At 34.5% G+C, this 24,026-nt stretch overlaps 1 protein-coding gene and 1 pseudogene across 2 annotated transcripts; both read right to left on the bottom strand.

Annotated features, from left to right (window-relative positions):
- Positions 1–2,059: 2,059 nt before the first annotated feature.
- Positions 2,060–4,449, bottom strand: LOC143636800 (uncharacterized). Its single transcript, XM_077104300.1, has 4 exons — positions 4,163–4,449; positions 2,752–2,830; positions 2,565–2,633; positions 2,060–2,459 (listed from the first exon to the last, which is right to left on the bottom strand). Exons 1-4 carry the CDS (start codon positions 4,447–4,449, stop codon positions 2,352–2,354), a joined length of 543 nt encoding a protein of 180 aa, XP_076960415.1. The 3' UTR covers positions 2,060–2,351.
- Positions 4,450–20,154: 15,705 nt separating this feature from the next.
- LOC143636787 (putative LRR receptor-like serine/threonine-protein kinase At1g12460) lies at positions 20,155–23,572 on the bottom strand (annotated as a pseudogene). The gene is made up of 2 exons (XR_013154314.1): positions 22,187–23,572; positions 20,155–21,749 (listed from the first exon to the last, which is right to left on the bottom strand). The product of XR_013154314.1 is annotated as a putative LRR receptor-like serine/threonine-protein kinase At1g12460 (transcript).
- Between the last annotated feature and the right edge of the window lie 454 nt (positions 23,573–24,026).

The following is a 24,026-nucleotide window of genomic DNA, read 5'->3' as shown; positions in this document are numbered from 1 at the left end:
AAACACAATCCGAATAGAGCGATTTAAAGCTAAATGGTTCCAAATCGATACCTCTAAGGCTCTACTTTATATCGGAGTTTGTGATTTGGTAAGTTTACACAGATTTCGCCTCAATTCTCGAATTTCATTATCTGGTGTATTTATATTTCTTTTAAGCATTTTGCATGGATTATCTACTTAATATCTTCATTATTATGTCAAAAACCCAACACTTATTGGTCAAACTATGAAAAACACACCCTAATTTCAACATTATTCATATTAAGTTTTAAGTTCAAGATCTTCTTGCAGAAAACGTCCAGTTAGACGCCAAAACCAGCTAGGACGACAGACCTGAACTAATTAACCACGGTTATTCTTTTAGTCACTTAAATTTGGTAAAGCCAAGAGAAGTTATGGATGATACTGGTATTTCAAAAGTTACAAAGCGAACGAATTTGATGGTCAAAACTGGGTTAAAGTCAATGATACCGTCATCGTAAAGATCTGTGTAGTGATAAAACCAAAACAAAATGCAAGTTTGGTGGAGAATAATCATTTTCGGGTAGTTAATTAAAGTCCTGCTATATGGTGTCTTGAGGCATATTGACCAAACTCAAGTGCCTAAATATATTGGAAGTCACGAGTACAAGTATAACTGGTAAAAATTCGGAGCAGTTGATGCTGTAGTGAACTCGTTAGCAGAACAAACGAATTAGACAATCAAAGATACTCATACTCGTATTGGTTAAACATGAATTACACGATAAGGAATACTTCAACTGAATAGAAGAGGATGAGAAATAAAGAGAGAATTGAAGATGGGAAGCCAGAACCTACACATTCGACGAAATCATTTTCTTCCCTAATATTCCTTCTAAATGCTAATATCATTTTACTATGCAGATCTCCAATATTCATTCTATATGGGTCGGGCCTTACTAATCTGGATTCGGGCTGCCTAGTTGGGTCATTTGTGGTGTTAGGGATATTAATTAGCCTACACTTGAGTTCATAACAGACGCATTCCTATAAACGTTTTGAAACTACTTGATGTCATAGTCAACCGTGGTCAATATGTTTTGGACCGTACTGATGCAAACACTTTGAATCTCATATAATAAGTTGGATTGCAATCAGCCCAAACTGAATAAATATCAACAAGTTTCAAAGTCAAAGGTGGGTCAATGGTCAAACAGTCAATATAGCAGCTGGATATAAAAGTTAGAAGATGGGGAATATAATCAAGTTTGACTTTTGGTCAATGTTAGCCAAAAAAGTCAACCAAAATCAACAGGTGGATATGGTTCAAAATATAGTTACCAAAGGCACAAAAATAGCAAGGGCCTGAGAAAAAAAGTGCACTCAAAATAAAATAAATATATTATGTATTGAATAACTATGTCTGGAAACATTATAAAAATGCTCATAGTAAGTTCAAATAATAAAAATATAAAAAAACTAAAAAGTATAAAAATAACTTCAGAAATTAATAATCTGAAATAATTCTAATTTCAAACTAGTTTGAAAAGTCAATGAGCATGCATTTTGACAGCATACTTTGTAGTTTGTACACACAATATATTGGGCTTATACCCTGCCCGATAAAGAATCCAACCATACCAACTTTTATTACAAATCTAATACAAAATGCTAATTCTTCATATTCTAATACTTATGATCAGAAGATGAAGAATTAACATTTTGTATCAGATTTGTAATAAAAGTTGGTATGATTGGATTCTCTATTGAGCCAGGTATAAGCCCAATATGAGACTTAGGTGTTTGGTTTGTCAGTACTAACAATTAAATCTGAGCACATTTAATTGTTTATAGTTATCCCTCCTTAAATCATGCTACTTAACCTTGCATGCTAAGTAACACCCTTGAACCGAAATTCCCAACACAACCAAACACATCAAATGAATTTGAGAATGAAAGGCTTTCTAAAAACCCAAAAATGTGTAAATTTTACAGATTATTCTGATAAATAAACATTATCATTATTAATCATAGGATATATACACTGTCTAATGAACTTTCTAAGTATTCTTATGATACATAACAGAAGTCAAAGTCAAATGTAAAGCCCCATGATCACAGTTTGTCACGACAAGATTCAGCAAATGCAAATAGAGAGACCAGACCAAATATAGCAATTTCAACTGTACACTTTTAAAGATAATATTTTTAACAATTAGGTAACAAGAAAATTTCAGGAACAGCCCTATAAGTTGAATTTTTTTTTACATTTGTCGTTTTTTCTTAACTAAAAATACTAAATCATAATTCAACTCATGTTGAATACTAAATTGTTAAAAGATGATAATGAAATTAAGGAAACTTTACCTTAATAACTGGAATACAAATGCTTATGTATCACTGGACCGTTCTTGCGATGATTTATAGATCCGGTACGCAGCTATGCACATTGTAGCATTGCCGATAACAGTCAGCCCCCCTTGTAGAGCAACCAAAACCTATAATTCGTACCGTTATCTTTTTTTTAACCAACAAAAGTTCAAGATATGGTTTTAAGTCAAAACATTTGAGCATGATAAATGAAGAGCATTACAAACAATTACCTCCAGTGACTCTGAGTTATAAAAAAAATGCCAAGTGCATGCGCAAAATGCTCCACCAAGCAAGGGCACCTGAAGCAATTAACTAATTATTTGTAAACCATAAAGATGTATATATTATCATATGATACGTGATTACATAAGTAACAATATTATAACCAGAACTAATATATCAAGAACTGTAACTCACCATACCCCAAGAAAGCCCCTTCCAAGATTCATATCCAGATTTCTCTCCATATTGCCATACTAAAATCATTGCTGTAATCCTTCCAAATTTCACAAAATTAAACAACTATAAGTTCAATAATAAACAGCGGATATACACTAAAGGGCGCGTTCGTTTCATGGACTTTTTTTAAAGGATTTGAATTGGAATTGGAATGGAATGTTTGAGAATCCCTATCATGTGTTTGGTTGGTTAATATTTTTTTTGAAGAACGAGGGCAAAGACGGAAACGTTTTAGCTTTTTTTACATTTTTCGTTTTTGATTTATATTTTAAGTTATGATTTTTTTATTAATTTTTTTGAATTTTTTTTGGAGGGGTTTTATTAACAATAAAAACCCCTCCTAAAAAATTCAAAAAAAATCAAAAAAAAATCATAACTCAAAATATAAATCAAAAACAAAAAATTTAAAAAAACTAAAACGTTTACGCCTCTGCCCTCGTTCTTAAAAAAAACCCGGCCTGAAACCCGTTTTGACCCATTCCGACCCGGATCCGTTCTGACCCGACCTTTTGACCCTAACCCGTTCCGACCGAGCCAAAACAACCATTTTTTTAGCTGACCCATTCTGACCCTACCCCGTTTCGACCCAACCCAACCCATTTGCCACCCCTAGTACTGATTAGGGTTAATGAAACAATCCTTTATTTTCCATAACAATCCTTATAAAATAGGTAGGATTTTAAAATCCCATAAAATGTGGGATTTGATGGGATTTAGTTTCCATTCCCATTCTTTCATTTAATGAAACGAACATATCAATTAATGGGATTTAAAATCTCATTCCTTAGAATTCCTTTCAAGTCCTTGAAACGAACAGGACCTGAGGAGATATTTGGTAAAGTTGTGCTAAATCATTAAGAGGCATGGCTGATTAAGAGGTAGCCTATAAATGATGTCTCTGAAACTTAACCATTAAGAGGCTCCATTAACCATTAAGAGGTGTCTTTTTAGTGAACCAAACACACTGTATCTCTGACCGATCCAGAGGTAGCCTCTTAATTCTTAATGAATCGTTAAGAGACTACCAAACAGCCCTTAAACCCATAGCTTAATTTCATCTTAGAGTGTGATATCAATATAATCAATTCGTATCAATCTGCAATAAATTCAACTGAAGTTACGAAATTTCACTCAAAACATGTTCTAGAATTAATTTCTTGATCTCTAAATCAACGCACTCGGCAACCGATTGAGCTAATCTAAACATCAATAGATCAATTTTACACAATCCTTTCAGTAAAAGTTCATAACTTTAGTCAAATTCATTCCAACCCGACACAAATCAGTAAACACTGACATCAAACTCTAACAAAAAGCATCAATTTTGACACAACAAATCAAGAACTACCAATAAATCAGTAATAATTACCATTCAACAACACTTGAAACATGGATTGCCCAAGTGGGTAATGAGAGAGCATTTGAGGGTTCCGAGAACTCTGCCGCAGCAGCAGCAGCAGCTTCGATAAAAAGGGGTGAAGTTAAGGCAACCCCAGCTCCAATTAGAGCTGCTGTTATGGCTTTCTTGTTGAGAAATTTGCTGTGATTTTGGGTGGTTTTTGTGGGGTTACATGAATAATTTGTGATTAGGGTTTTGTGTGGATTTTGAATGGAGAGAAATTGGGGGCTTGAAGAAGATAGCATTAGCAATGCCATGAGAATAATAAAGATTATGAGTTTTGGGGGTTAATTGTCAAGATAGGAAGTTATTTGGTTATTTATTTCTGTTGTTTGTTTTTTGCATTTATATAATGTATTTAAAATATTTTTTCTTCTAAAATGAATACAAAAGACACTTATAAAGTTATAAAGTTCAAAAAATATGTTTAAAGTACTAAAAGTCTAAAACAATATGAATAAGCTACCATTTAATATTTTGCATACTATTTGAAAAGATATACACTACATTTTTCAAAATTACTAATATATTAATTTGCTAATAATTCATTGATGTCTAGGTTTGCCGACATATGTATAATAATTTAATATCTAAAATACTTGCAACAATTTACAAGTCCAGTTCAATCGGTTGGTTGACGGAAATTATAGCCCAAGCCAGCCAACACGGTTCAATTTTGACGATTTGGGGCGGTGTTTTGTAGGAAAATATACCGTTAGATGTTCGAAAGTTCAGTACAATGGTAGATTGGTAGGTTATAAAAAAGATAAAATATTTTACCTGGTGAGTATTAGCGGGTTTATAAAAAAATAAACAAAAAATAATAGCACAAATCAGTTAAATTAATAATATATATACGTAATATAATTAAAATGACATGTATGCATTATAATTGTTTGATTTTTTAACCAAAAATCACTTTATTTTTTTATTAAATAGTATAGATTAAAAAAATATTTTTTTATATTATTTTTTAATATTTCAATCGGTTTTGTTTGCGGTTGATTCTAAACCATGATACATTTTTTTTCAAACCTTAAACCGAAAGGGATCCCTTCTAATGACCAAACCGTCCAATTTAATTTGATTTCAGAGGTTTCTACAATTTGTGAACACCCAAAAAAGACTTTGATTAACATGAAGCACTATTCCTTATGGACTTATGTTTTACTGTTAGTAAAATAACCTTATGTTCCTGTCTGTGCTAACAAATAAAACCATAAGGGTGTTGCCTGTGATTAGTTATATTGCACGTTTGATTACTTGAAAAAAAAGATATACGTATTGTCCCTCACTCTTAGACTTCAGCAGTAATACTTTGGCACTTTTCACGTTAAAAACTTGCTTAATTCACATAAATAAATAACCATTTTACAAATAATAAAATAAATGACAATTAACCCAACGATCCCAGATCCTTCTTCCAAACACGATGAAGATCTCAGTGAACTGTTTATTAGTATTTTTCTGCAGATTAATGTACAATGGTAGACTAATGATCTCATGTCAATAAGATTCATACCCAATGTAGTAAAATTAGATGATACAAACTAGAGGTGGCAATATGAGTGGGTTGGGTTGGATTTGGGTGATGGGTCAGAATGGGTATGGGTCAGGATGGGTTTTTAAAAAAGAGGGTTAGGATGGGTATGAATCAAGATGGATAAAGTTAATCCATCTTGACCCAATGTAAATGTTAAAATGTAAAGGATTTCAAAAACCCCTCAAAAAAATATTCAAAAAATTTAATAAAAAATTAATAACTCAAAATATAAATCAAAAACACAAAAAACTAAAATAACTAAAATGTCTCCCCCGTCATCCTCGTTCATAAAAAAAAATAAAAATAATAATAAAAAAACTCAATTTCAACTCAGTTCAGGGTCGGTTTTTTTCGGTTCATTTTTGCTTTTTTTTCGTTTCGGTATCTATTCAGGTTCAATGTTTTCGGTATTTGTCCGATTTCGATTTCTCGGTTTTATTCGGTTTAGGATAGTTATGGGCCAAGATGGGTAAAGTTAACCAATCTTAAACTAAGTAAAGGTTAAAATACAAAAGGTTTCAAAAACCCCTCAAAAAAATATTCAAAAAAATTAATAAAAATATAAATCGAAAACGCAAAAAGTAAAATAACTAAAATGTTTCCCCCGTCATCCTCGTTCGTTAAAAAAAACTCGGTTTTGTCTTGGTTCAAGTTCGGTTTTTTCAGTTTTTTTTCACTACGATTTTGCTTTTTATGATTTCGGTCGGTTTCGATATATGTTCGGTTTCAATGATTTCGGTTTCGATTTCTCGGTTTCTATTCGGTTCCGTGGTTTTTGTTTGAAATAAAATTGGATAAAGCTTGTTTTAGTCAATTCTAACCCCTATACAAACCCATTCTAACCTATAACCAAAAGTCACTAGCATTTTCCCAACCCATCTTGACCTTCTTACAAAATTATTTTGATCCATCATGAGCCATCTCAATTTTAAAAGTTATACAAATTGACCCAAAACAACCTATTTGGGTTTGTTTTGCCACCCTTAATATAAACGGTCTGCTAGCTCCAGAATCAAATAATATATGCATAGATAAAGAACTGACTACTAAAATACCTGTCACAACGTCTATTGTGACCCTAGACTAGTAAAATACACCTTTTTGCACATCATATCTCTTTCCGCTACCTGTCGCCATAATTAGATGGGCTTCACCCTTTCTTGGTACATTTCCTACTAAATTTGGGGACAATCATTCTGCATGTGCCCAAGCTTATTATCATAACACGCTTTAACATAAATTTACGGGACTTGAGCATTGGGAATAAATATATTCCGTTTTCACTCACCGGCATCAATATAATATATGATCATCTAATTGTAGTTAATTGATCTTATTGATGCATGTAAAATAAGTTAAATCTAAGAAAACAGCCTCTACATATACAAGCCGGCCATCATTTTGGTAGTTTTGTTAGGTTAATCAGAAAACACACAAGCCTTTGTATACCAAAAATTCTATGTCAAGTTCTCTTGTTCGTTTACCTTTACTATTCATAGGCGGTGAGAAGAAACTCATCAACCAGAATTATAAGTCATGGACCACTTGCATCTGTTTGTGTCTGCAAGGACAGGATTTGTAACAAACAAGAACTTGTTTTAACCACTACTTTTACTTAATAGATCCTAATGATTGTGGGTGACAACGGGTCAATGGTGACCCAGTGCTAAAGAATGAGTTGTTTTGGGTAAAAAAGAAAAAAGTTTTATATGGATTTATTTGGGCTAGCTCAAATTATACGACAGGTCAGTTTAGGCTACTCAAATCATACAGTGGGTCAAGAAAAGTCACTTCTATAAACAAAAAACATGTTAAAATAGGCTAACACCACTCATGACTATTGTGTGTCTCCACCACCAACTCATCATCGTTGATGCCACCTGAAGAGCCTACTCATAAGATGGACTCATGGGCAGGCCCTAGCCCAATAACCCAAGAAAGACCCAACAAAGGCGAGCCCAATAACACAAGAGGTTCTAGAAGACAGCTTGGAGGAAAACTGTTTGCGAGGGAAACTCATGCAACACGTCCAATCCGGTGGGTGGCCCTAGGCACGCATGACCCTGGATAAGAGGCAATAACAAGGAGATAAAGATCTTCATAGGTAGCAAGGCCCATAGGAAAGAGGATCGGACCAAAGGACCTAACCGGAAGTAATAAACCGTAGGACCATGTGTTTGTATACTCTCTTATATAAATAAAGAAGAGATAAACATTTGTAACATTCATTCACACTCAATACAATATACACTCCACACACACACAATACACCTTTACTTTACTTTGATCCTATTCTTGTGATCGTTAGTATCCTTCCCCGGTCAGCAGAATAGGATCCAACACCACCAACACCGCAATTTTCAAAATCCGAATAGATATGTTTTAACAATTTCTGATTTTGTATTGATAACTTTGGTCATGTAATGTTTTTTATAATTCATTTGCTCTGACTAGATGTGCACAAATCGGGTTTTTTTAATACCCGGAACCGGGTATTTTCTGACCGGGTTTTTTTAAACCGGTTGTTGTCAGGAACCGGGCCCGACCCGGTAGGCTAATATGGGTACTTGCTAGAACCAGTTCCGGTTCCTACCCGAAAATAACCGGGTTTTTTTTTTAATTTAAATCAATTAAATATGCTTTTGACCGTTGGAACGTTGGGAACCGGTTATTGAACATAAATACACCCTCACATACTATAAATAGGTAGGCTAGGCTTAGGTTTGATTTAACCACTTTAAAACGTAAACCCGCTCAAACCGGCAACCAATCCAATGTTGTCCAATTATGAAGTTATTCTGGTTGTCGAAACCAAAAGAAACCTAGAGATTTGAGCACACAATGACTTATGTGTTATGACAGACGCAACGGAGATGCGTCGGTGCAAATGCTGTGGGAAGTTTCTGAATGCGGTGTCGAACTCTAGTTTGAGAAAACATACCAACAAGTATTGTCCGGAAAAAAAGGCGTTTAGACGCATTGAAAGCGGGAGAATCGTGCAGCTCCGCAACTAGCTAAAACAAGGGCCTGGTGGGCGTAGTTGCATAGAGCCGTAGAGAGTAGCATGAAAAACGACAAACGGTGTTTGTTATTTTACCTTTTAATGTTTAATAAAATGTTTATCGTTGTGTAATAAAATGCTCGCCGTTAAGCTAATGAAATAAAGTGGTTGTTTATTATGGTAATGTTATTAATGTCTAAATTTAAACGGAAGCGGTTCTAGCCGAACTGTCGGTTATTAGTATTACTTGGACCATTGGTTAATAGTTTAAAATTTGAAGTAGATAGGTGTGGAACCGGTTCCAACGATTATATACATTATAGATAGAACCGGTTCCATTCCATTTTTTTCCACCACAAAAAATTACTACTCACTTGGTATTTGGTAAGATGGTCACTTGGACCGACGACGAGGAGTATCTCTTGGCAAAGTGTCTTCTATACGTTAGGAATGAGAATGCAAGTAGAGGTGAACAAGAACCGGGTCTTAATTTTTGGGACCGCGTTAAAGATAAATTTGATGAGGAGATGGGTTTTACAACCGGGTGTACGTGGAATCAAATACTGACAAAGTGGAATCATATAAGAAGAATTCTTGAATGGTTGCAAGACGAAGGGCTGAATTGGGATTTGAGGATAGTTTGAACGAACATCGACCACGTGTTATTGAAGAAGCATGTGCGTTTTATGCACGAGAAAATGGAAGGTCTTTTGGTAAATTAGCTATTTAGGAGTTGTTCGGAGTTTGGTAAACCAAAAGTGGTTGAAACTTTAAATGTTGTTTAATAGTTTAAGTAGTTTATTTAGTTTGAGTGCTATTTAGTTGTTTAAGTTGTTTAAACTTAAGTTTGAATAATGGTTGAAAAAGTCGCTATGCGGACCCTATGCGGTCGACTAGGTAGTTGGGTATACTCGGAGTACTCGGGGAGTACTCGGAATTGGTAAATATAAAGAAAATTAATTTTTAAATATTATATATATGTCAAATATCATAAGTATACTAATATTTTATAATAAAATAAGTGAATATCAACATAAATAAAAGAAATACATTTTTAAATACTAAATTATTCTAAAATTTTTTAATCATTAACTAAAAAAAGTGAATAATTTTTTTAATATTATAGAAATATGAATTATATTTTATTCTTAAAGTCAAAATTGGCCTAAGTTGATCAACTAGATGTGATTCTTGCTGACGTTGACCACATTTGATCAATTCTTAGTAACTAGGCGGAGTTGGAGAAACTCTCCTCGACGCCATACCTTGTAGCGAGTACTCGGCATTGGAAACCTACTTTTACAACATTGGTTTGAATGTTGTTAAGTAGTTTAAGTTTAAGTTGTTTAATTTTAAGTTTGAAATTTAATTTTTATTTTTTTATGTAATGTTTAAATTAAAATTTTATTTTTTTATTTAATGTTTAAATTAAATTTTCATTTTTTTATCTAATGTTTAAATTTAAGTTTTAATGTTGTGTGTATTGATCAAATTTAAGTGTAGAGTTGACTAGAATAAAACATAAAACATGAATTTGTGATTAGGGTTTTGTGTGGATTTTGAATGGGGAGAAATTTGGGGCTTGAAGAAGATATCATTAGCAATGCCATGAGAATAATAAAGATTATGAGTTTGGGGGGTTAATTGTCAAGATAGGAATTTGTTTGGTTACTTCTGTTGTTTGTATTTTGCATTTTTATAATGTATTTAAAATAGTTTTTCTACTAAAATGAATACAAAAGACACTTATAAAGATCTAAAACAATATGAATAATCTACCATTTAATATTTTACATACTATTTGAAAAGATATACACTGCATTTTCCAAAATTACTAATATATTAATCTGTTAATAATAATTCATTGATATCTAGGTTTTCTAACATATGTATAACAATTTAATATCTAATATCTAACATAACTACAACAATTTACAAGTCCAGTTCAATCGGTTGACGTAATTTATAGCCCAAGCCGGCCAACACGGTTTAGTTTTGACGATTTGGGGCGGTGTTTTTGTAGGAAAATATACTGTTAGATGTTTGAAATTCAGTACAATGGTAGGTTATAAAAAAGATAAAACGTTTTACATGGTGAGTATTAACAGGTTTATAAAAAAAGTAAACAAAAAATAATAGCACAAATAAGTTAAGTTAATATTATATATATATATACACACACACATAATATAATTAAAATTACATGTATGTATTATAATTGTTTGATTCTTGAGGTTGAGTTATTCTACAAATGCCAACAAAAATAAAAAGTATGAGAAGCCATAATTTGACACGTGTCAAGTGAGTACTAAAGAAGAAAATGTATAAAAGTAATAGTACACATTTTCTCTCTCAACATGCAAGTCAAATGTTAATTCCCCCATCATTTCAAAACATCTATAACTTTTTCATATAATATTTAAAAAAAATTCACTATAATAACAAGCGTTTTTTATCTTTAATGTGAGTATCATTTTGTAATACAAAACTTAAAACAAAATACGCCCATGTGTCTTTTTGCTTACTATTGTGTCTTTTTTTCTGTTTGTCGTTATCTTTTTTTTTTTTTTGTCATTGTTTTTTTTTAATACTAATTACACCGTTGTGTAATAATAATATGTAAATAAAATGATCAAATTACAACAAATCGTCTAATACCTACACAATTACACAATAACCTGAAACGTAAAACACATGATGAATACATATAACACAATGACCTGAAATGTAAGATATAATGGTAAATACATATAACACAATGACTTGAACTTAATACACGATGAACGTAATTTTATTTTTCTCAAATTAAGTGAATGACACATTTTAGTCCCGAACAAAAGACCATGAACATATTTCACAATGACTACAACACAATGATAAGTAGAAAAACAAATGTTGAGCACAAAGAAACAATAATGAACAAAAAGGCACAATAACATAATATTTGTTTTAATTTTTATCTTTAATATGAGTACCAATTGAAAACACAATAATCAAAATCTATAACACAAATACACAATACATAGAAAAACCAAGTTAAAAAACACAATGAACAACCAAATAACACAGTATAAAAAAAATCCACTAATTTTTTTTATTTTTATATAACAATATGATATTCATATTAAATATTAAAAAACGCTTGTTGTTATGGTAATTTTTTTAACAAAAATGTTATATGAAAAAGTTATGGTTGTTTTAAAATGATTAAGGAATTGACATGCACCTTGCATGTGGAAAGGGGATGCCATCATAAGTGGGTTATTACTTTAATGTCATTCTCATCAATTTTTTTTTTTTAAATTAATCTCCACACCATGCAACTATAAGATCAATGGCTCAAATTTCTTCTCACTTTTTTCATTTTTGTTCTACTTTGTATATTAACTTTACCCTGATTCTTATACCAAAAATCACTTTATTTTTTTTTATTAAAATAGTATAGATTAAAAAATGTTTTTTATATTATTTTTAATATTTCAATCGGTTCTGATTTGCGGTTGATTCTAAACCATGACGCCTATTTTTTCAAACCTTTAACCGAACAGGCTCCATTCTAATGACCAAACCGTCCAATTTAATTTGATTTGGCGGTTTCACACCCAATTTAGTAAAATTAGACGATATAAACGGTCTGCTAAGTCCAGAATCAAATAATACATGCATAGATAAGGAACTGACTAGTAAAATACCTGTCACAACATCTATCGTGACTCTAGACTAGTAAAATACGTCTTTTTGTGCATCGTATCTTTTTCCACTACTCGTGGCTATAATTAGATGGGCTTCACCCTTTCTAGGTACATTATTATATATATTTAAAAGGTAAATAGCCGTTGTCACACAAAACCTACTATTCATCACTTCAGCCAATTAATTTTTCACATATATTAAAAGGCAAATAGCCGTTGTCATACAAAACCTACTGTTCATCACTTCAGTCAATTTTTCACAAGTTACTAACAAACACGAATCATCACTTCAGTCAATTAATTTTTCACAAGTTGCAAACAAACACGAATTTTTAGAGTGGGTAGTTATTACTGTGAAAGTTAGCTTTTCTACATAGATTACAATGTTAAAATTAAGAGAAAATTCTCAAAATAGCCCTCTTTGGATAAAGGAGTTCCAAAATAGCCATTTTTTCTTCAAAATCTTTTATAATTTGGACTGTCAAGACGCATTGGAAAAAGATAAAAATAAAGATGAGATTTCGAAAGAAAGTCAGGTAAAAGACGAGATTTGGAGAAATAATGTTGGTAAAGTCCAAATTATTTGTGATTTTGGAGCAAACGTTCAAATTTTTCAAAAACTTTTTTACTCAAAAAAACCGTCTTGAGATACTGTTTGTTTATGTTTCCTACCTTTCCCGTCCAAATTTTCAAATTCTTGGAAAATTATGTTTTTTACAATTATACCCCTAAACCACCATCACCACCTTGAACCACCACCATCACCGACGCCGTTGGCCCCACACCATCACCACCATCGTCACTACCACCATAGCCGCCTCCACCGTCAATTTCCGTCGCCGGAGAAAACCACCACCACCATACCCGTCAAAGTGGCTGACTGTATCCATCATTGCTTTGACCTTGGCTACAATCTCTTCTGGTAACATTAACATTATTATATTATCTCTTCAATTTTGATTGATAGTAGTTTAAATTGAATCATCAACTAATTAGCATACTTATGGAGTAAGAGAAGAAATGAGAAAGTGAGAATAATAATAAGGGAAATTGACAGTGGAGGTAGGAAACCTTAAACGAACAATAATATGGCGGGTAGCTTTTCTACGGCGATGTGGTCGGTCTTTGTGGCGCCAAATTCTGGCGTGTTCGATCGGAAAATCGATCCAGTACCGGCAATTGTTGAATACTGGGTCGAGTCCGTTGATTTCGACGTACCGTCGGGATATTGATTCTCAAGTGGAGAGGGAGACGGTGGTGATGAAACTCCTCCTTCACGGTGGTGATGAAACTCCTCCGACGTTCCTGAGTTCACGGTGGTGATTATCGAATCGAATAACGAATTTTCAAGTTAAATCAAATCGAATAATCCGAATAATTGTTTTTTTTGCCAGTATTCGTATTCGATTAAAAGTTGAACTATTCGATTCGTATTCGTATTCGTATTATATGCCAAATTCGAAATTTGATTCAAATTCATATTTGAAACTCGAATCTGAATCGAATTCGAATAAATTCGATTTTAATTCGAATAAATACAATCTAATTCAAGTTTACCTATGCCAAAAATTCAAAAACCATAATCATAATTGCAAAAGAAACATATAAATCTAACGTAGCTACAATACCACATGATAATAAATTCAAAACTAAACTACAAATAGTATAAAATTCAAAATATTCAAAACGAGAAGTAAATAACACTCATATTAGTATGGGTTAGGAACAATAATATGACATATTGGGTTTAATAATTTGCAATGGACATTTATTATTTATGGATTTAATACAAATAAAAAATAATTATATTTATACATATATGTATATATAATTTGAATTCGAATTTCGAATCGAATCGAATAATAAATCATAAATTCATATTCGATTCGTATACTCGAATACGAATCGAATTCGAATTTTAGCAAAACCGAATTCGAATCTTAATAATCGAATTCGAATCGAACCGAATTTCGAATGTTTCGAATGCGAATCGAAATCTGAACACCCCTAGTGGTGATGAAACTACTCCTTCACGTCTTAACCATTTTAGGCTTTATCCGCAAACTCATCTCCTTCACTTTCCAACTCGTTGGTCTAGGCGATTTCATCGAACCCGAATTCTCACCCGACCCGACCTGAACCGAACCCGTTGCACATTTTTACTCAGTAGAATTTAATACGATAGAATTCGGGTTCACTGCTTTAATACATGAACTCCTTCCAGTAGGCTTCATACTTTGGTGGAGGCGGCTATGGTGGTAGTGACGGTGGTGGTGATGGGGTGGGGCCAACGGCGTCGGTGATGGTGGTGGTTTAAGGTGGTGGTGGTGGTTCAAGGTGGTGATTGTGGTTTAGTAGGGGTATAATTGTAAAAAACATAATTTTCCAAGAATTTTAAAATTTGGACGGGAAAGGTAGGAAACATAAAAAAACAGTCTCTCAAGACCGTTTTTTTGAGTAAAAAATTTTTTGAAAATTTGGAACTTTTACTCTAAGATTACAAATAATTTGGACTTTACTGACATTATTTCCCCAAATCTCGGGAAAATTCCCAAAATAGCCCCTTTTAGAGAGAGGAGTCCTAAAATAGCCCTTTTTTTCCTCAAAATCTTTTATAATTTGGACTGTCAAGAAGCATTGAGAAAAGATAAAAATAAAGACGAGATTTCGAAAGAAAGTCAGGTAAAAGACGAGATTTGGGGAAATAATGTCGATAAAGTCCAAATTATTTGTAATCTTGGAGCAAAAGTTCAAATTTTTCAAAAACTTTTTTACTCAAAAAAACCGTCTTGAGAGACTGTTTTTTTATGTTTCCTACCTTTCCTGTTCATATTTTCAAATTCTTGGAAAAATATGTTTTTTACAATTATACCTCTGAACCACCACCACCACCTTGAACTACCACCACCGTCACTACCCCATCACCACCACTGTCACTACCCCATCACCACCACCGTCACTACCAACTGTCGATTTACCGGAATCTTGGAAGTAGTACCGGGTCAGGTTATCCATCACCTCCAAGGCCGTCATGATCGACGGCAACCCATCTGCAAATCTCACATCCACCATCGCACCGATCACCTGACAAACCTGGCCCAGAGCACCCTTACCCGAATGCTCATCCGTTATCTTTCCCGTTGCCTTGGAAGACTCCGGTGACGCAAGAGCCACGGCGACAGCGGTGGCATACCCCGTCGTGGCTGCACGGTCGAGCAGAAAACCCACCGGAGAAAGGCGGAAACGTGTGCATTGGATTGGTGGGTTGTGGGATTTGGTGAGTGATGTTGGTGGTTTAATGCGACGGAATATGGAGGATAGAAACAGCAGCGGCGAGCTCTTCGTCCACTTCGGTCATGGTGGTGGTTCAAGGTGGTGGTGGTGGAGGCGACTATGGTGGTAGTGACGGTGGTGGTGATGGGGTGGGGCCGACGGCCTCGGTGATGATGGTGGTTCAAGGTGGTGGTGGTGGTTCAGGGGTATAATTGTAAAAAATATATTTTTCTAAGAATTTGAAAATATGGACGGGAAAGGTAGGTAACATAAAAAAAATCTCTCAAGACGGTTTTTTTGAGTAAAAAAGTTTTTGAAAAATTTGAACTTTTGCTCCAAGATTACAAATAATTTGGACTTTACCGACATTATTTTCCCAAATCTCGTCTTTTACCTGACTTTCTTTCGAAATCTCGTCTTTATTTTTATCTTTTCCCAATGCGTTTTGACAGTCCAAATTATAAAAGATTTTGAGGAAAAAATGGCTATTTTGGGACTTCTCTGTCGATCTAAAAGAGGCTATTTTGGGAATTTTCAAGAACTTACCCCTTCTTCTTCCTCTCATCCCCGCGTCACTTTCGTTTCTAAGCAGATACCCATCACAACAGCACGATGAAGATGGTCGTTCCAGCGAATTTGTCGGTTACGATGCCGTCGCGCTGCAGTTCTGTCGACTTTCACCGTCATTTGGACGAGACGGGGTGGCGAACATTACGTTCGTGATAGAGTTATTTGATTTCGCAGAGGGCCATTCCGACCACATCAGTTTTCGGATGGCCCCAGTATGCGGATGAGCCACGGAAGGGTGGCATTCCGATAAAGTGAAACCAGTTCAACCACTTAAAAAAACAGATAGTTAAAGAATGCCATTTTTAAATCCTTCGGCAAAGCAAAAAGATTTATAGAATCAAATACTGCTGCTGGAAGGATTAAGATGCACATTGCTTTTCGTCATTAATGCTATTCTAACATTTGGGATGAATGAATTAGAATTTAAGTTTTGAATCTTAACTCAAGTAGAGTTTAAATCAATATAGTTAAATAATTATTGGTAACATATAAAACAACGTAGTGATGTTGTCTGTTTCTGATTCTGAACCACAATGAGCTCAAAGTGTCGCCGCTTAAAGGTGTTCACCGTTCATTTAAAACCGTTAAACACGTCATTGATTTGGTTTCGAGGTTGTTATATTCGGTCGTTCGATTTCAAAAGTTTCAAACAGTTGGGATTATGGTTTATACCAAAAACCAATAGTTAAAAACGGGATTAGACTGTGAGATTGAAGTACATATAAATTTTTTTAAATATTTCATATAAAATGCATTTGATTTTTTTATGTATTTTAGTGAATTAAATTTCTTTTGTTTAACTGTTTAAGTAAATTGCGGTACCAATAAAAAGTTGCTGTGATTTAAACTTTTTCTATGTTCATGTGATTTAAACAATCAAACCAATAACAAGTCATTCTTATTTACGTTAGATTAAGCCATTTGAAAAATTATGTTAAATTAATGGTGATTAAGAAATTATGTCTTATAAAAATAATAATGTGGTTCTTAATTATTGTAAAGGACCTTTAACTCGGCTTTCACCGGCCATTATTATTGAAACCAACTTGAGGTTTTGTAGTAGGATTTTTTCAAACCGGAACCAAACCATTTGTAACGTTTCGGTTTGGTTCTGTTTCAAATTTCAGCGGTTCGGTTTTGGTTTTCAATAGTAGAAAACTGTTACTAACGGTTTAACCTAAAAATCGTTAAAACTGAACCGTGAACACTCTACCGCCACTATAAAAGGCCTATAACTGTTAATGAGGTGCAAAAGAGGCAACAAAACGCCAAAGAACCAAGCAAAACAATTTGAAACACCGAAAACAAACAGTAACTAATTTAAGTAATTGTTCGAAAGGCGTCAGATCCGCTGCAACGCGCGGGAAAATTTACTAGTTTCCTTCTAAATATGGACAATCATTCTACATGTGCCCAAGCTTATTATCATAATAGCTTTAACATAAATTTACGGGACTTGAGCATTGGGAATAAATATATTCCGTTTTTCACTCACCAGCTTCAATATAATATATAAGCATCTAATTGTAGATTTGTAGTTAATTGATCTTGTTGGTGCATGTAAAATAAGTTAGATCTAACAAAACAACATATATACAAGCCGCCGGTCATGATATTGGCATGTGCATTTTGGTAGTTTTGTTCTAGGTTAATCAGAAAACACACAAGCCTTTGTCAAAAAACACTATGTCAAGTTCTGTTGTTCCGGTTACCATAGGTGGTAGAAGAAACCCATCAACCAGAATTACAAGTCGTGGTCCGCTTGCATCTGTTAGCATCTGCAATGATAGTATTTGTAACAACCAAGAACTTGTTTTAACCAGTGGCGGAATCAGAAGTTCTTAACTGGAGGGTCGTAATATCAATTTTCATTTGATAACCTATGACCTAATAGTCTAGTAAGATGGTGTCCACCCTTTCAAAATGAAGTGTTAAGGTTTAAATTCTTACAAATAAGATTAAGAGAATTTTATGTGAAAAGAAATTTGTTGTAAAAAAAAAAGATTGAATTTTTATTGATTAAATTATATCTTTTTGCAATAAAAAATTCTATATCTCGTACTGCAATCGTAAGTATTACTCATTTTTAAATGTAAATTGATATTAACATACTTTATTATGAAAATCATGAAATAGCTTTAGTAGATGTATCGATAACCTATCTTGATTATAAATATTAAAAAGAAAAATAAAGAATCCAAAATATTAAAAAGTTTTAATTCAAGTAAAACTATAAGTAATAAAGTAATGTGACAATAAATCCTTAAAACATATAACTGATTCAAGTAAATAAAGTTTGCCCTTGAATTTTAATTAATTTAAAACTTGTTTTAAACTTTGAAAACTCAAAACATTAAAGGTTGTGTCATGAGCTGTCAATCTTCCTTCCGTAGATCTTCACTCTTTTTCTTTCTTGTAAATAAAAAGCCACTTACACCAACTCCACCGTCGTCAGCTACCTTCTGTCATAAAACATTTGATAGTATTATTTTTATTCTTCTTGTTTACCATTCAGCATTTCAACTACTTTACGAGGATAATGAGAGGGCCAAAACTCTAAAAAAACATCTAAGTTAAGATCTTCACCGTAAATGTTTGACCTACCGGCGGGCTGGTCGGAGGGTCAACTGACCCCTCTGACCCCCCTCTGGTTCCGCCAATGGTTTTAACCAATACTTTTACTTAATAGATACTAATGATTATGGGTGACAATCATGACCCATTGTTAAAACTTAAAAGAATGAGTTGATTTGGTTAAAAAAAATACGGATTTATTTGGGCTACCTCAAATTATACGGCGGGATCAGTTCGGGTTACTCAAATCATACAGCAGGTCAAGAAAGTTACTTCTCTAAACTAAAAACAGGTTTAAATAGGCTAACACCACTCACAATCATTGTTTGTCTCCACTACTTACTCATCATCGTTGATGCCACCAACACCGAAATTTCAGAATCCGAATAGATATCAATTTCTGATTTTGTTTTGACAACTTTGGTCAAGTAATGAGTGTGTTTTTACTAATTTGTAAGCACTGCACTCACTCGAACCTATTTTGGCCCAAAACAAATTAAAACCTACTTTGAAAGCGGCCTGTTCTGACCCATTACTCATCCCAACCCACAGCTACGTACAAATAATAAATAGATCGTTGCTTACCATCCATTAGATAATCAGATGTATGTGCTTATGTTTTTTGAAGTTATAATAATCCAAATATTAAACGTTATAATAATACAACCACAGTTTCAAAACAAGATCCAAACACCACTGAATATAGGAAAGTAATGCAGCACAAGAAGGCTGCATATTGAAAATATATATCTAAGCACTCTAGATTTAGTTTTGGTTTTTGTGTCACTTATTTTTAAACATCTAATCTTGAAGCAATGCTCTCATTATTTTATTTAATTTGTTCATTATTTTTATTGTTTTCAAATTCAAATAACCCCCCAAAACCGACCTGATTAACACCCTACATCTTGTAACTTATTAAGCCCTGCTTGCGGTGCGCACATATGATGTATATATGTGTGAACCCTCGGGTGGGCAAAAGTGAAATTGCACTAATTTTGACGTTATTTTACTAATCTCGTGAAAATAACGTTAAAAGTGACGGACGGTTAATCAGGCATCATGTAGTGGCGTTGATAGCCGAAAGACAAGGGTACATGCACCGATCAGCCGGTGTCCCGATGATTGAGTGCTATGTGCCTTATGTCCAAGGCTTGATGCAAAACTACTATCGAGCCGGGGGTCTCACCGGAAGCAGCCTCTCTATCCTTATGGGGTAGAGGTAAGGCTGTCTACATCTTACCCTCCTCAGACCCTACCATAGCTTTGCTATTGGTGGGATATACTGAGTACGATGATGATGATCTTGTAACCTATTAATTATGAATGAATCTTATTGAAAACAAATTGCATAAATTAAACAATCAATAATGTTGATCATAAACTGAATCTAAAAGAATATTCCTCCTAATACGACATGGATCCCGATCCAGGCCCGGACCCAACCCGCACCGACTCGAGAACCTGAACCACCTCAGCCATGCTTGGTCTTCTCAAAGCCGATTCCGACGTGCAAATCAACCCCAATTTCATTACTTGAATCAGTTCATTATCAACAAAACCGCTTAAACTTCTATCAAAACAATCTGAAGCTTTCCCCCTTTCGATTAACCCCCGAACATATTCACACAAAACCACTACCTCGGTCCCACCAAGGCTCTCCACCGGCTTTCGCCCCGTAACAAGCTCCAACAATATGACACCAAAACTATACACATCACATTTGTCACTCAACCTCATACTTTGAGCCAATTCGGGCGCAACATATCCAACCGCGTTATGAAACTGAGTCAACCCTAAGTTATCGAGCAGCGGCAGCAACTTAACCAACCCGTAATCCGAAAGCTTCGGCCCGTAATCCTCATCCAATAAGATGTTATTAGATTTAAGATTAAGATGAAGTATTTGAGGTTTACAATCATGGTGAATGTACGATAACGCCCTTGCGGTCCCTAATGCGATCCGAAACCGTGTTGGCCAGTTTAACCGGTTTCAACACCCGAGCTCGTCCCAGGTATCCCGACCCCATGTAGATTATCATACAAGTTCCCATTCGACGCGAAATCAGATAATATTAATTGCATAGTTGAAGACCAGTAATACCCTTGAAACATTACAAGATTTGGGTGTCGAAGCGATCCTAACCATCCGATTTCTTGCTCAAACTCATCTTGGTTCTTGATTCTTCCTAAAGCTTTAATCTTTTTCACCGCTATCGAAATCCCGCCTTCAAAATCGGCTTTATACACACTTCCAATCGTCCCCGTTCTGATTAAACAATCTTTATCGAGTAAAGCTTTCGTCCCGGCTTCCCAATCTTCATACTTTGATGGCAATGTTTTGCTAAAAAGCACCAATTTTCCAATAATTACATTAGAATCTGATGAAGCCAAAGGTGTGCTTTCAATAACAATATCTTCATCTTCTCTATTTCTTCTTCTTCTTGCTTTCATGTTCATAACAGTTATTAAACAAACTCCAATCAAGATCAATGAAGCAGCAACAATGGCAACAATGGTGGGAACGCGTAGTTTCGGTCTGTTTGATTCAGAATTTGTTGAATCACCCGAACAAGATCGGTCCAATGGGGGGCCACATAGTCCCGGGTTGTTGGAAAACGAAGAAAGATTGAAACTTTGGAGGGAAAACAAAGGGATTCGACCCGATAAGTTGTTGTAGGAGACGTTGAAGTGGTTCAAGTTTGAAAGGTTTGTTAAAGAAAACAGGATTGGCCCGGATAGTGAGTTTTGGGACAGGTCTAATGTTTGGATTTTGGAAAGATTTCCTAAAGATGGCGGTATTGGTCCGTTAAGGTTGTTTTTGTGAAGATTAAGGACTCTAAGGTATGACATGTTGTAAAATGTTTCTGGGATTTGTCCCTGCAAAGAGTTTCCTGAAACATCCCTGCAAACGTAACAAGATTAGCATTTAACCGTCATAGTCACAGGATGCAATTTAAGGGTGTGCATGGGTCAGTTTTAGGCTCAAACCAAACCAAAATTTCTTTTGGGTTTTTGAAAATCATTTGGTTTCAGTTTTTTTTGGTTCGGGTTCGGTTATCATTTGGGCTTGAAACTTTTAGGACAGAAATTCTTTTTGGCCAAAAATAATGAATCCGGGCTTACATCAATTTTAGTTAATAGATAACTAATTGATTATTATACATTTTGACCTAAATATTTGGGTAACGCTATTTACTAAAATACTATATCTTACTTAAATTCAAAATTAAAATTGAAAATTCATAAGTTCGGTTTTAACGAAACACAAAACCAAACCGTCAGTTTTGTGCACACACCTAGATGTACAACAAAGAAAGCTTAATGTACAAACGGACTTACAGCTCTAAAAGAAACCTGCAATTGCTTAAAGATTCTGGAATCCCACCTTCAAGATCAAGATTATGCAAATCAAGAACTTGCAGTAGCTCAATGGATCCAAATTCTTCCGGTATTTCACCATTAATTGAATTATTTCCCAATCTAATAACTGTAAGTCTTTTTAAACTCGAAATCTCAACCGGGATTTCACCAGTTAATCTGTTATACCCCATATTTATAACCTTCAACCCACTGCATTGTGTAACAACGCTCATCGGGATCTTGCCTTCAAAACCGTTACCAGCAACATCAAAAACTTCTAATCTTTCACTACAAGTTTCAATCTTTATAACCTCTGGATCAAACCCATTATACGAAACGTTAAAATAACTCATATTTGCTAACTCAAGAACCCGAAAAGGCGGATTTCCAGTGAAAAGATTGGTTCCAAGATCCAAAAGCTCTAATCGTTTACAACTTGTGATCTGTTCTTCAACACTGCCAGTTAACATATTGCTTCTCAAAGATAAATAAACAAGATTTGGTATTTCACAAATCTTTGAAGGAAATCCACCATCTAAACCGTTGAACGATACATCAAACCCTTCAAGATTCAAACAGTTATTGACGTTGACCGGAATTTGACCCGAAAGATTATTGTGTGAAAGTGAAACAAACTTTGTTTTTCCACAAACCCTAAATAAAGATAACGGAATCCGCCCTTTAAACATGTTTCTTGACAAATCAAGAAACCGAATGTTTGGCAGATCCCCTAAAAAACTAGGGATTTGACCGGATAACGCATTGGAGCTCACATTAATCTTCCACAAAGTAGTGAGCTTTTCGAACTCCAGCGGGATGTTTCCGGTGAATCTGTTCCCAAAGAGGGTGAGAATCCTCAGGGCTTTGAGTTGAGACAATGCCGGAGGTAAAACTCCGGCCAAGCTGGTATTCCACAACACAATCTTGTACACATTCCCAAAAGGATCACAAAACACAACACTGTAATCTCTACACTGATCTTTACTCAAATCCCATGAAGCTAAACTATTGTAAGGGTCATTTGTGATGTTACCTTTGAACTGAAGCAAGATCTCTTTCTCTTTTTCTTTTTCTCCGGCGGATGCCGCCAAAGTGGTTAGCAACAGAAGACCGGCGGTCAAGTAGCAGCATTGTTGTAATAAGCTTCTCATTGGTTAAAGACTGCTGATTTGTGTACCCATTTGGGATCAAATTGGAATGCAATTATCAAGAATGGTTAAAGATTGAATCTTTTCAAGATTTAGCATCTGGGTCAGTGAAAAAAACAAGAATTGAGGGGTGAATTACTGGTTTCTTGATTCAATTTTGTACAAACTGAAATGGGTGTTCAAGATTAAGCAAAAAGGTTGGATTTTTGGAAGAATCTGCTTCTGGGTAGTTGCTGGTGGTGGTTCACGGTGGCGGCGGCGGCGGCGGCGGCGGTGGTGGTGGGTGGTGAATCTTGAAAACTTTAAAGCATATACTAATTATGATGTTGTTTGTTTCCTACAAAAAGATGGCTCTGGTCATCTTCTGCTGTATAAAATTTATGGCTGGTGAAGATGGGGTGGGGTGTATTAATTTAAAAAAGAAAAGTAAAGATATAAAAAAAAGGTATGAGAATTAATAAATAAAATTCTATAAAATTGAATAGGTACAAATGGTTTTAATGGAGGGTGTGTCTACCAGTTCAGCATTTATTCCTCCCACCAACCCAAGCCAGCACCACCATGTTGCCGTTACTATCACCACCTCCATGCTTTGAGAAAAAAGAAAAGAAAAGAAAAGAAAAGAAAAAAAAGGTATATAGTTTAGAACCAAGAAAAAGGTTTTAGTTGAT

This window comes from Bidens hawaiensis, unplaced genomic scaffold, assembly GCF_021521415.1.
Source record: "Bidens hawaiensis isolate Kalapana, Puna unplaced genomic scaffold, B.hawaiensis_p1.1 tig00008044_1, whole genome shotgun sequence".
Taxonomy (NCBI): Eukaryota; Viridiplantae; Streptophyta; class Magnoliopsida; order Asterales; family Asteraceae; genus Bidens; species Bidens hawaiensis.
This window is presented reverse-complemented; position numbering and strand designations above follow the sequence as displayed.